Source organism: Dermacentor silvarum, chromosome 4, assembly GCF_013339745.2.
Source record: "Dermacentor silvarum isolate Dsil-2018 chromosome 4, BIME_Dsil_1.4, whole genome shotgun sequence".
Classification (NCBI taxonomy): Eukaryota; Metazoa; Arthropoda; class Arachnida; order Ixodida; family Ixodidae; genus Dermacentor; species Dermacentor silvarum.
The window spans coordinates 177,854,539-177,869,087 of record NC_051157.2 but is presented as its reverse complement, the minus strand read 5'-3'; the positions used below and the strand labels follow the sequence as shown (position 1 = coordinate 177,869,087).

The window sequence follows — 14,549 nt, the reverse complement described above, 5'->3', positions numbered from 1 at the left end:
GTAGGGCCCATATGTTGTTGGTGGTGCTGGTGTTGCCTCAACACCATGTGGCTCATATCCAAGGGATTAGATACACTGGAGGTAATGAAAAAAAATACACCATCTTCCTGTCAGGGAACCCTGAGTAGTATGCGAAACAGCCATGGGGTCGACCACGGCGCTGACACTGGCGCTGTCCGTGGCACTCATCGCGGCGTTGCGTAGGTAAGATTTCCGACGCTGCTCGACGAGTAATGGCTGATCTAGTCGAAAACCTCCGAGCCGCCCCCAGAGGCACCGGCAACAGTCACCAACGCCACGCGCGTTCGGTGCGCACGCGTATAAAACGCCGACGGCGTCGACAACAGTTCTGCGCGTTGTGCCGTCCCCCAGCGGAGTATGCAGCGCCTACCGTCGCGCCTCTAAGCTGCTTCGCATTATCGCGCGCGGAGCCGCAGGTGTTGCCATTCGTTGCGCAATCCGGAGAGGAGAGGAGTGTCGGAGAGGAGTAATGCTGAGAGGAGAGAAGTTGAGACAAGGAGAGGAGGGGGAGGAGGATGCGCATGCGCAGTGCGGGTGTGGACGCCGCCCGGCGGAGAGAGGGAGGGAGTGAGTGACATAGCCCCGACCATAAGCTGCTTCACATCTAAAAATGTCGCAGTTTCACCTGAACGGCGAATCATCAATTGCGATAGCAAATTTGTAGAGAGATATACGGAGTAATGATATTAGCTTTATCAGCTGTATAAACGTGGACATGCAGCAGCACCGGCAACACGCAGAACTGCTGTCGACGCCGTCGGCGTTTTGCCCGCGTTCGCTCAAAATGCGTGCGGCGTTGGTGACTGTTGCCGGAGCCTCTGATATAAATAGGCACTTGGTGCCGCAGCTAAACGTCGCCTCCCTTTCCTCCCCCTCCCCCCTCCCCCACGGCCTCTCGCGCGTCGGAAGAAGACGCGTTTGATCTACATATATGGTGATTGTAAAGGAGGAAAGAGACGCCTACTTCTGCAGCCCTTAAGCGAGCACGGCGCAGAACGCGCGTTTGTTCTCCGCCGTGCGTTCACTCCCCGTGAAAGCGCGCGCCCCTCGCGCCCTTTCACTCGCACATACAGCGTTCGGCACGCGGAAGATAGCGCCAACCTTTCCCTTTCCCTCAAGAACCACTTATCATCGGCGACGATTTCATCTCCATTGACGTCATACGGAACCTCACGGCGACGGCGACGGCGACGCCGACGGCAGAAATCTGCTTTTGAGTGTCCATATAATTGCTATCGCAATAAAATGTCGCAGTTTCACCCTAAAGGCGAAGCATCAATTGCGATAGCAATGTAGTAGAGTGCTATACGGAGTGAGAATAGTAATTTTATCAGCTGTACAAACTTGGACATGCAGCAGCACCAGCAACGCGCGCAACTGTTGCTGACGCCGTCGGCGTTTTGCCCGCGTTCGCACCGTACGCGCACAGCTTTGGTGACTGTTGCCGGTACCTCTGGTGGTGGCTTGGAGGTTTTCGACGAGATCAGAACAGCACACTCGTCGAACAGCGTCGGAAGTCTTTACCACCTTCTCGCCTCGCAACGTTTTTATATAAATACGCGTTTGGTACCGCAGCTAAACGTCGCCTTCACTCCTTCCCTCCCGTCCCGCCACGGCCTTTCGTGCGACGGAAGAAGTCGCGTTTGCTCTTTATATACATGGTGATTGTAAAGGAGGAAAGAGACGCTTAATTCTGCAGCCCTTCAGGGAACACGGCGCAGAACACGCGTTTGTTCTCTGCCGCGCTTTCGCTCCATACGTAATACGGAACCTCACGGCGACGGCGACGCCGAGGGCAAAAATCCGCTTTGATTGTCCATATAATTGCTATCGCGACAAAAGTACACCCAACAAAAGCGAAAGATAGGTAAAAAGCAAACAATCAAAATAGAAACATAAGGCAACTAAAGCATAAACAAAATTTTGACAGGACTCTCATAAGCATAGGAAAAAGAATAATATGAATGACGTACGGTACCCAGACGAATAACTCTTCTGGACGCTTCAATGAACTTATGCAGAGCAGTAATAATGAACTCAATGCTTGAGCCTAATTGGCAGGCCCAAAAGCACACTATGTTAGGTGTTGTAAATGCTAAACACAAATTACCAGCCGGACATGTGAGAAATATTCTGCGGAGGGAGGAAAAGCGGCGGCAACAAAGAAACATGATTAACAGTTTTTGTTTCGTAAAAAACAGCAGAGGTCAGTTAGAGATAAACCAGATCTGTAAAGATAAATATTTGGATGGGGAACTGTGCAATAGAACCTTGCTAACGTCACCTCGCATTGTGGCGAAATGTTGTTTTGCCTTCTTTCTAGTTCTCTGAGAAGAAACATCACGATGCAGACAAGCGATGAGTGGACAAACACCTGGAGAAAATTGCACCGGGAAAGTTTCTCGGACGTCAACTCCTTTGGCGACGAGGAGGATGATGCTGTCGGAGTTCGTCAGTTCTGCTTGCATTGAAAACGCAGATGAAGATTATGTGCAAGACGTAAAGATTACTGAAAAAAATTGTAGAGTGGAAAAAAATGTACAGTGGTCAATTCTGAAACTTTCACTGAAAACGCACCCCTGCCCCTACTTACCAACACCAACACTGCGCTCGGCGGACAACCCGGAAGCCTCTTGAATGCGGATCAAACCACAACACCGTGCGCCTTTTAAAGTAAATGCGTGAGTTCATCTTCAAGCTCATTTTTCAAGAGACAAATATTTACAGAGTTCAAACAAAGACGTCAACATGGTTATGACTTCCGAACAAAGGAAGAAGACCTTGACAGATGCAGTGCTAGCTCAGAGCCGTCCATCAATAAAATAGTGGACGCTAAAGGCCAATTCAGGATGCGCCACTCTGCCTTACAAACAAACACACACACACACACACACACACACACACACACTACTGCTATTTCCGTTTCTAGCCTGAAACGCATCGATGAATTTCGTGGCCACCATGAGTCAGTGTGCACAATTGTGTACATGCCAGTTAAAAATAAACAATAGCACTGTCATGCTAGTCACTGGCCTATTTATTTCAATGAGGCCTTCTTTAGTGGCTTATTGTGCAAAAAAAGTTTTTCCTCTGCGAACAGCATGTGGCGTGTGAAAGGATTGTATACTTTTTGACTTCACCTCTACTTCTGCTAATTACTTTCCTTACCTATTTGCAATATTTGCTCTGAACCTGACAACCCTTGCTACAGCCCAGCGTCTTTTAACCCCCAGTTTTTATTTCTTTTAAAGCGAATCTTTTTTTCCTACGTCCCTCGATTTTCCCACTTATGCTGCTGCTGCTGTCGCTGTCTTGCGCGCCTTCTCAGGAGGAGGACCAGAGCATGCATATACATAGCAGGAGCGTGGCAGCGAGGAAAGGCGACGCGAGAAAATCGTTTGGACCTTTCCATCGCTTCGCATGTGCCCAATACCCTCTGGAGCTTCCAGGGAGCTGCCACAATACCCTCTCGAAAGCTGTAAGTATCCGTGGCCCAACGCTAAAGCATTGCAGAAACTGCGGCGCTTACCTTTGAACTAATGTGCAACAGTCCAGATGGGAGGTAGATTGAATGGTAGAAAGGAGACAGAGAATGAGTAGAACCGATGCCGTCACGAAACGAGTTAACCACTCTTCGCTCACCTCTCCCATGCCTGGGCGAGGGCGGGAGAGGAAAAAGGCGACGTAAAAAGGCAAGGGAACACTACTTCTAGACACGACAACGGTTGCTGACAAACAGGGTAAGTTTAAGTTCAAAGTATGGTAGGGTACGTTTCTGCTATTTCGGAATATAAACAACGTACAAATTTGTCAAGCGGACAACTGACGCAGGGCGTGCAGACGCAAAGCCGCATCACAGCACCGTAGCGTCTAGGCGACACTACGGAAGCGGTCGCACGTCAAATCAACATTTCTTTGCCCGTCGCGGTAGCTTTGCGGCTATGGCGTTGCTAAAGGTCGCGAGTTCCATCTCGATTGCAGTAGTCACATTTTAACGGGGGCGAAGCACAAAAACGCTCGTGCACTTCGACCTAAGTGCACGTTAAAGAACCCCGCGGGGTCAAAATTAAACCGGAGTCCGCCACTGTGGCGTGCCTCATGATCTGATCGTGGTTTGGCACGTGCGGCCACATAATTCAATTATAGTTAAAAACCTCTGCCCCGATGCGATGTGCGGTGTGAGGCCATGACAATCCTAACCTTCTCAGAGATTGTGAACAATGGCGCACAACAACGCCTCATACAAACACGTCTTGCCGTGTACTGTGTACTACGCAGACAAACAGCAGTGGTGCACGCAACGTAACGTTTAACATCAACTCACCAGTCTCGTATTGCACTAAACGCTGAAGAATATGAACATTCGCCGTCAACGTCCCCATTAATTATTGCCAATCAAAGCAAAAATAGCGGGCAAGTTCGCACTCGGTCAGGCAAAAGCTTAGGTACACCGAAAGTGTCAATCCTCAAGTCTTACTGGCTGCTAGTGCTAGGTATTAACTTGGTTGCTGCTAGGTCTTAACTTGGTTTAACTTAACTACGCATGTAGGTAAGGTATTCTCGAGCAATCATTTACGGAGGTACCTTCGCTTTCGCGACCTTTCGCGTGACTACAGTGGCTAGAATGGGGAAGTGTGCAGAGCGGCACGCAGCGCCTATGGGGCGCATTATAGCCGCCGGTAAGGAACCGCGAGGGGGCGCGCGCTGTCGTTGACACGTAAAGCCCCTTGATGTTAGAAAGTAGCGACACGCTTTGATCTACGCCGCCACACCCTCGCCGGCGCGGTCAACCTCCTCCTTTTCTCCCCCTCTTTCGCGGAGGCAGCGCATCCGCCACGCTGAATGGCTGCGGCGCGCGCGACTACCCGGTCAGGTGACCCTGACGTCACGAAAACTGCGCGGAACTTGCTTTCGCGCGCCTTTGGTTTCTCCCGCTCGCCATGAGCAGTCCAAGTAGTGGTCGCCCTGCCGCTCCGAACGTGTGTTTCCCAAGTTTTTCCATCCTTTCGTAGGAATCTGAGCTTCGTTTTCAGTAAAAATGCCTTGCTGCTGCGCGTTTCACTGCAGCAGCAGGTCAGAGAAAGGGCAAGCCTTATTTTATATCCCCCGAGGTGAACGGAATGTCGTGCGTCGGAAGCAGTGGCTCCATAACATCTGGAGAAGGGATTTCGCCCCTTCTAAGCACGCTGTTCTTTGCGAGGCGAATGTTGCAGCTTTCCTCATATTTGCGGATGAAGTTGCATGAAGATTTTAATGCTCTTCGCATAGCCGGACTCTTCGTTCAGTTCAATACAGAGCACCGATAACTGTGCATATAGTTTTTTTCTTAAAGTGAGGCGGCTCAAATTTTTGTTGACTCTTCGACCCGTGACAAAGCTTTTTGTGTTTTCGCGCGTGCGTTAGTTTTCAAATGTATGTAATGTGTGAGTTAATGCCTGTAACTCATATTTTGTAGTTGTGTGCGTGTGTGTGTGCGTGTTTGTGTATGTGCGTGCGTGTGTGCGTGTATGTGTGTGTGCGCGCGCGTGCGTGTGTGTGTGTGCGTGTGATCCTTGCGCCTGATACTTGTGAAGCCAAGGAACTATTTTACTCTTATTGCGTGCTTATTGTATCTTTGCAAAGTTTCAATACTGCGAGCATTTCTTTTTCTTTACGTACTTTATGTTGCGAAGGCATGAACCGCAATATATATGTAGATAAGTGGTATTATGTATTATTCGCGCATGCTCATTAAGTACAAGCCACGCGCTTCTGATAATCTCCCTCAATTCTGATTAACTTGCCATCTTGAAGTCTGTAAGTTAATTATCAAGTGCCAGTCTTAGCAGTTTCCGTGTAAGCAATCAGCCTTTTGTTGTTTTTTTTTTTTTTTTGAGAGAGAGACTTAGGTTACTCCCAGAGGTGATTGAATGTAATTTCTCGTCGTTTCATAGTGACGGAATACAGGCGCGTGTGTAAAGTTCTATGTTGGCTGTTTCGCAAACACAGCACGTATTTTGCACAGTGGCATTGGTACAAAGGCTTTTGGCCCACTCATTTTGGCGAATTCACTTTAAGTAAACTATCACATTTCTTCTTGGTTACCTTCTCTGAGCATTTTAAGAGCGAATATTGTGAACCAAATTCTAGTTTATACTTTACGCTGCTTATATTGTATGCACCCAATACACCTCCGCGTTACGGACTATCCAAGTGGCGACGTAGAGGTAAACAGCTCAGCCACTGCTTGGTACTCATTTTTTCGGAGCGCTTCCGCTTCTATTTATCGAAGCGTCCTCAAAAAAAAAATGTCACGACGTTCTATCGGAAACGTACTTTCGTCATGACAGTTTCACAAGGGATAAATTCCCATACAACGCTTGAAAGGGCCGAATAAACAAGCGCGCGCATTGATTCTAATGCGGCTGCAGCGAGCCACTGGAGGGTTCAGGGCCGCGCCGGCCCGGTGAGGGGGAGAAATCCGAGGAGAATTGAGGAGGAAAGCGCGCGCGGGGGGGAGAGTGTCGCTACTTTCTAACATCAAGGGGCTTTAGTTGACACGTTGTCCGATGCGAGTCGCACCGGCTGTGCTGCTTCAGTGACGCCGCCCGCCCTGACCTGTGGAAAGTTACGTTCGTTTCTTTTTGTGCTGCAGCAAGTGGTGCGAAAACATTGTTTCTTGTCTGGTTGCTACTATCATACTGCTGCCCAATTTTTGCTCACCGTGAACTGTCTTAGTTTCTACGATTTGGTCACTGTGAAGGGGTTGATCTGACACTTCTCCTCAGCATTGAGGATGGAGACCATGAACTGGACGCACTGATGGATAGTGTGAAAGTTGAAGAAGCTCCTCACATGATAAAGAAGTCCACAATGCTTTATTAATGCAGTATATAGCGCAGAAGCACACGGATGGTGAAAGCAACAGACGGAACACAGCGCTAACAACTGAGTGTTTATTGGACGAGAGCCGATATATATATATATATATATATATATCGACACACAAAAGGAATGTACAAGGAAGACACACAAACGAACCTCGCCCATTCAACTGACACAGGCGCCTAACGCGACAAACACTCAGTTCTTAGCGCTGTGTCCCGTCTGTTTCTTTCGCCGTCCGTGTGCTTCTGCGCTACTGTGTAAATAGTGTCATACCAACTAGCCCACCACTATGTCATTTTGAATCCGCAATGCTACCCGACCATGATTACCGTGAAAAGATGAGCGACTCGCGGCTAGTCTTCTGCATGACAGGGTAAATATATACCCTGTAGTCTGTGTGCAAGAAATGTTTTGACGAGCTCCTTGCTGCCACCGGCAAAGCCATGAAACAGGTGGCGATGTTCACCAAGTTCTGCGTCAATGGGGGCCTCATTCACCCTTCGGAGAAACTCTTCTCATTTGTATAGACGCCCTTGAAACCACTGTTTTCGATGTGGTTCAGTTACAACGAGCTGCACAGTGACAGCTTGGAAGAGCTTGTCTACTGTCTGCACAAAAACGACGTCATATTGGGCTGTGCACCGCATGTCCCCAGCCTTACCAACCAAGTTACAAAATTATTTTTGGTCATACATTTTCCCTTCTACACGAAGGCACTCAAGAAAGAGAGAGTCTTCCCGTGAAAATAAGCACCTGAAGCTCAGTCGCGTCGCTTAACACAAAATAATATAAGGCTGACAACGTTCTGTTTCAACTGTTTGTCAACAATTTAAAACATTTTTTTCTCGTAAAAAAAAGCACCAGCTCAGGTGCGTCGCGTAACAAAAAATAATTGATGACGGAGAATGGTTTGTTTTAAACGGATTGTGAGCCACTCTTTAAAAATTATGTTTGCGTAAACAGTGCGTCAAAAAATTTAATGTTTGGTTCCGAGTTACCAGCGGAAATTTTCTTGCTTAGCGTTCGTTAAGGTGTCAGCCGGAGTAAATCGACTAAAGCAAGCTACATTCTACCATCGACGCACGCTCAACCGGATTGTTACCTTGGCGCCTTTCAATTACGAAGGGGCTAGCATAGCACTCTATCGCCATTTGCCGCCATGCATGAGCGAGAATATATGTTACGAAGCTTTCTTTTTTTTTGTTATTGCATATTCGACTGCGCGCGCGGACGATCGCATTCCACGCAGCGCCCTTGCACTGCCGCCGTCACGGCCGACGTATAAGCGTGTGTCAGCGCCACCTGGCGGTTTCCTCCCAAAGGGGAACGCGCGAGCGGGCGCGTTCAACACACTTCCCCATTCTAGCCACTGTAGCGTGACTAGCGCTGGACGCGTCGGCGCCAGCGTTCCTGGCATGCCACAAACGCAAGCAGGAAGGCAGAAGTCGTGTCTGTGTCGGGCGAAGCGAGCGCGCACCTGCGCCGACGGTTACTAGGCAACGCGATGTGAAGTCATCGCTACTGCTTCGGTGCATGCGCGGCTAGGTAACGCGGGCGGCTTCGGTGGCAGCTCTGCGCGTTGCCTCGTTGCTGCTGCTACAATTTGTTTCTCTCTCTATCTCGCTCTCATTTTCTCTTTCCCTCTACCGAGCATTGCGCGCGCCGCGCGCATGCTCTCCTTCCCACTCCTTAACGTCCCATGTCAAGGCAGCATGTGCACGGCACGGAGAGGAGGCGAGGCAAACGTCGCTCCCCGAGGTGGTTACTAGGAAACGGAGTGACGTCATAGCTCGGCGAGTTTTCGTGACAGCAGGCGGCATGTTTTACGGTTAGCTATAACCGCTTCGCTGTTAAAACAGCACAGAAAGCTTCGTTGACCTCGATTCCAACAGTGTGTGGAATCGGCATGATTCTTTTGTGTTCGCTTCTTAGCTGCTCAAAGCCTATCTCTTCTCAATTCCTGTTTACCGGGAATACTGAACCCGTCAGATTACGCAATGGCTGCTTCTTTTCAGTAACCATTCTTTTCCGTCTTAATAACGTTAGTATTTTAATACGATTAGCATTCTTAGGATAGTTCACGGACTTTCCGGTTGCTGTGTCTCTGACCGTACTCCCGCCAGCATGAGTCACTGTGTAGTCCATGGTCTATTGGATGAGAATCGGGCAGCTTAGGGCTACATGTGCTTAGGGAACCGGGTTTAAAACCGACCTTCGTCTAACTTTTGCTCACTGGGACGGCAGAAAACTATGTGTGGTGATGAAGTTAGTAAATATCCAGGCGCAAGTAGCAATCAGCGCAAGAAAGGGGCAATTGGAGATCGCAGGGAGAGGCCTTCGTCCTGCAGGGGACATAAATATAGGCGGATGATGATGACGATTATGTGCGGCCTCCTCAATGACAAGAAATATCCTTTAAAATTCCTTCAGTGCTGTGTGGAATGGATGCCACGTCATATATAATCAATCTTGTATGCATATACATTCGTACGCGCGCCAGTCATGGACTTTGCGGTGATGCCGCTAGATGGCGGAATGTGTCTAGTGGTGTCCTGCTGCCCAAGACACATTCCCAGAGAGGAGCCCTGCTGCATACACGCCTTATACGTGACGCGTTTCGGCGTTAGCAATATGGTGTGTCGCTAGAAGAACCCGTTGCTGGGCTAGGTGTTAATTCATCTTGGTTGCTTCAGAGCTCAAAAGAACGCATGCACGCACGCACTCACACACATATACAAACCAAAGAAGCACTCCCCTCACTTTTGGCACCACGTGTGGGAAAAATAACTTCCGAGTGGCTTGTACGGGCATTGAACACGCGTACGAACCGCTCGTCTGGTCTCGCTCACCGGTTGAGGTTGTGCCTGTTGCGCCTGCTGGCTGGCGCCGCCATAGTTGGGCCCCATGGTGCCGACGTTGCTCCTGACCGCGGCCACGGTCGCGCACACCATCACGATCACCTACGCCGAGTTGAGGTGACAAAGTCACTCAAAGCACAGGCGTTACACACAGTGAAAAAAAATCATGTTGAAAGTAAAAGCGCGAGAAGCGCGGATGCTGCAATATTATGTGGCAGGCGATGTATCTGTACTCCATACGCCTGGTAGGGAAATCATTGATTCGTTGAGCACGAATGAATGCCCATAAGCGACTAAGGACACAAGGCCGTTAAACTTACATAACGAGTGCTGCTTCTCCTACAACAGTGCTAGTGGACTCAGTTTTACATTTCCATGTCCTTTTGTTTTAATTCTGCACTGCTGTTTTAGTACATTGAACTCGCACTGCTACGCTAATCAACAGCAACATTTGAGAAAAAAGTCCTTATGCCGTGACGCAAGGTGACGACTGAAGCAAGTGCTGTTGTAATGACTTGCTGTAATGACCGCTTGCCGGAACTCGCGGTTTTAGGCGTGTTACGCGTTCATTGACCCGTCTTCCTCACTAACGTTACGTCCGCCATCATTATTGGTTGGCTTCTGTTCTCACTAACAGTTCTGGTGTGCAGACTGCTTTATGAGTAAGACTCTGTTTCGTGGAGCGAGTGAATAAACGAATGGGTCGTATTTAGGCAACAATATGGCGGAGATGTAGCATTGATGCCCTAGCGCAATGATGTAACCTTGGCAAAATTACCCTGTCGATACCAGTTCAATCATGCCACGCGTGAATAAATACAGGTTTTATTGCATGCGATAGCAATTATATGGACACTTCAACCGGATTTCTGTCGTCGTCGTCGCCGTCCCCGTGAGGTTCCGTATAGATTCCAAGGGCGATAAAATCGTCGCCGCGCGCCGTATGCGCGAGCGAAAGCGCGCGGGGGGCGCGCGCTATCACGGAGGGCGAACTCCCCCGCGCGCTATCACGGAGAGCAAACGCTCGGCGGAAAGCAAACGCGACCGTCGCGTGGGGGTATGGGGGGGAGGTAGGCGGGGCGGCGCTGTGCTCCGGCCCCAAAGGCGTAATTTGCCACTCAATCTCCCACGCGAAAGCAAAAAAACGGGAAGAGGGGGGGAGGGGGCAGCTTCTCCTCTGCCAACAACTTCTCCTTTGCAGTTTGCCCGGCGGTGCCCGTCGCCCGCACCGTCTCTTATCTCCACATGGCTCTGACCTTAGTATGCGCTGTGCATTCGCCGCTCAGTTTCCGTTGAAGCGATAGACTGCGCGAACCTGCGCTTGCTGCCAGCGTTTTGACAGCCGTTGGCTGCGGTCATTCAGTGTGATCTATTCATGTTTGCTTGTGCGCGCTGACACCACGATTGTTAATTCAGTTAGTAAGCCAATGTGTCCAAGTTTATGCAGCCGATAAAACTACTATCCCTACTCCAAATAGCTCTCTACTAATTTGCTATCGCAATCGATGCTTCGTCTTTCGGGCGAAACTGCGATATTTTTTTCTGGACAGGAAACCAATGAGAGATAACAGGCAGAAGATGGAAAATGTTATTGTCTCTCCTTGCCACCCCATAAGCATCTCGGATATATTGAATGGTGGTCCGCGGTTATTACGAGGAGACGAATTAAAATGGTTTTTATTGGCAATTGTTATTTGCCGTTGGCCGATAACTTTCGCTATAGATGTGTGTAGATTGGCAGGAACTTGATTTTACCGAAATTTCTGTCTCAAGAAATTTTTTTTCGAGTACAGGCTGAGCCCTTGAGATTGTAACAAGTTCCCCATTACCGTGTTCGCCCAAATGCAAAGGAACGGCTTCAGTTTCATCACGTGGAACATCTTGTTACACAATACGTCTTTTTATAATCACAGTCTTGGACATTTTTTCTGTATTGCTGGGCTTGTTGATAGTATACAGGGGCCGTGTAACGTAAAACTAGCCCATTCTGACTTTATATCGATATTCTGACGTCAAATTTACCTAACCGTTGAGGCATGCATCGGTCGGTGGAGGGGCGTTGCTTTAACAGCGCAATGAAACGATCTTCTCGTTTCTATGAGGTCGATTTTTTAACGCTTACAGGCTATCGCTTCTTCCAAATATAGATACATATTAGTGACTATCAATCAGCTATACGAAATTATGCCAGTGGACGGATATCAGTTGAAGCTGCAAAAAAAAGTTGTCGCAGTTTCACCTGAAAGGTGAAGCATCAATTGCGATAGCAAATTTGTAGAGAGATATACGGAGTAATGATATTAGCTTTATCAGCTGTATAAACTTGGACATGCAGCAGCACCGGCAACGCGCCGAACTGTTGTCGACGCCGTCGGTATTTTGCCCGCGTTCGCTCAAAATGCGTGCGGCGTTGGTGACTGTTGCCGGAGCCTCTGATATAAATAGGCACTTGGTGCCGCAGCTAAACGTCGCCTCCCTTCCCTCCCCCTTCTCCCCCCCCTCCCCCACGGCCTCTCGCACATCGGAAGAAGGCGCGTTTGCTCTACATATATGGTGATTGTAAAGAGGAAAAGGACGCCTACTTCTGCAGCCCTTAAGGAAGCACGGCGCAGAACGCGCGTTTGTTCTCCGCGTGCGTTCACTCCCCGTGAAAGAGCGCGTCCCTCGCGCCCTTTCACTCGCACATACAGCGTTCGGCGGCGCGCGGCCACGATTTCATCTCCATTGACGTCATACGGAACCTCACGGCGACGGCGACGGCGACGCCGACGGCAGAAATCTGCTTTTGAGTGTCCATATAATTGCTATCGCAATAAAATTCTAAACAGTGAAACCAAACCTATATCATCTGAGGAATGTTAGGACAAGGAAATCATCTGGTTTCCAGCCCATACAGACTGCGAATCCACCGCCAACCCAAACCTTAACGAGTCTGCCCATCGTGTTGCGTGAGGACTCACTAACCGCGCCCGACTAGGGGGGGCTCTGGCCGAGGAGGAGATGGAACGGATGGATAGGGCTAGACTTTTCTCATTCAGTGACATTACCCAATTCTACAGAAAGTCGAGGTGTATATATCCACCTCCTAACCCAAAATTAAACAGGTCTCAGGTGGTTGACTGGAGGCGACTTCAAACCAGAACTTACACGAACCCGCATGTTTCCAGAATACACCTGAGGCCAAATGTAAGTTATGTAATGATGGAGTAGCCACCCTAGAACACATACTCTGGGATTGTGAAATAGTTCAGAGGAGAATTGCAGTCCCCCCGGATGAACTAAGGGCGCGGTGGAGAACCGCACTGACTAGCTCTGATCATCAGGACCAACTTTGGGCCATCCAGCAAGCCCGGGAAGCTACCGAGAGACAGGGGTCTCTCTGCTGCCCCCGGCGCGGCCTAGACCCAGGCCATCAATTTGCCGGATATTTATTAATGTTGACTCACACACTCACAGGGAATAGCTTTCGCTACCTTGACAGATAATTCTTATCTGATTGGCGGACAAGAGACGTGGAGCGAGCGCAAGTGGAGAGGGTCTTGGTGGGCCGAGCTAGCACAGTGACAGTAGTAACCGGGTGAGGAGAGTAGCGAACTCGTCTGCGATCGGTCCGCTCAGCTTGCGATGGCTGGTCGAAAATCCAGGCGACATGACGTGGGGGTCAGAAATTCCGCTATAAGGAGTTCTCAGCGAAGAGTGGCCGAGTGATGTATTGTACATGTGGATGGCTAGAGAAAATTATGCTGGTACGCAAACGGGTTATTATACACAGACAAGTCATTCTCGCCAGCAGCTCCGAGACGCCAATGCCAGAGCTACCGCCAGCCAGCCTCCTTCTGTTTCTTTCGCAACGAAGACTCCCACCCCCCCTCCCCTTGCCCCTCCTAGTGCCCGGCTATTCGAAAAATATTTGTAGTCGTGTTCGGCATATTAATGGTATCTTTACTGCATAGACGTCACTTTGGCGTAGTGAGCTATTGTGGTTTTGGCACGTCGCGTGAGAGACAGGCGAAGTGGGTGCTGCCAGAAGAGATGTTGACCAATAGCGGAATGCCAATGGCACAAAAGGTGTAGAATCAGAAAGAAGCGTTTTTTTTTTCTTCTTTTGTTCAGCCTAATCCTGCATAATCAGTGTGTACAGGTCATAGCAGATGGGGAGTTCTCGCAATTTTGTGAATTCGTGTGATAGACAAACAAACTGGGCATGGCCCGAATTTTTCTCCAGTCGTGGGAGGAAATTGGCAAAAATGAAATAGAAACAGTTTCGGATAGCTTTACGTTATAGCGTCACAGCACAATTTTCCCTATGATTCACGTACCTGAGAAAGCATTGTAGAACGTTCAGTTGGCCAGAACTGCTGTCCGGAAGTTGTGGGAAGGGATTCGGGGAAGCTTATCGAGCGGTGGGTTCTGTTTGAAACGGGTGTGTAAGCCGCAGATGTGCCTTTGGTCGCCGGTAGAGCGGTTCCTTGCAGACGGCCTTCGCCACTTCTGGACCAGCGATACGCCCCTATAGAGCATACGCAAGAGCTCTTATACGTGAGGCATAAGAAAGATCAGATGCTCGGGAGAGGAGGTAGCGCATCCTCCGACGCCGGTTATACACGTGCTCACTCGATTAACGACCCCAGACCGAATAATGCTACGGCACCTTTTTTTTCTTTCCTTTCTTCGTGACTCCCCAGTCACGCCCTACCGCTTGCATCACTGACACGACGCTGGAAAAACTTGAGCGCCAGTTGGGGGTCTTTCAGTCTCTCGACAGTCGTCTGTTTCTGCTTGTCCCGCATGACTGGACAATTT

General features: G+C 49.4%; 1 protein-coding gene across 1 annotated transcript in view; it reads right to left on the bottom strand.

Moving 5' to 3' along the window:
• LOC119448422 (bromodomain-containing protein 4-like) overlaps window positions 1-14,227 on the bottom strand; it is a 37,506-nt gene extending 23,279 nt beyond the window's left edge. Inside the window, exons 1-2 of the mRNA XM_037711733.2 lie at window positions 14,066-14,227; window positions 9,738-9,848 (exon numbers count right to left, since the gene is read on the bottom strand). Coding sequence (XP_037567661.1) covers window positions 9,738-9,848; window positions 14,066-14,077 — 123 coding nt within the window. The 5' untranslated portion in view covers window positions 14,078-14,227. The remainder of the gene's footprint in view (window positions 1-9,737; window positions 9,849-14,065) is intronic.
• Window positions 14,228-14,549: the final 322 nt, after the last annotated feature.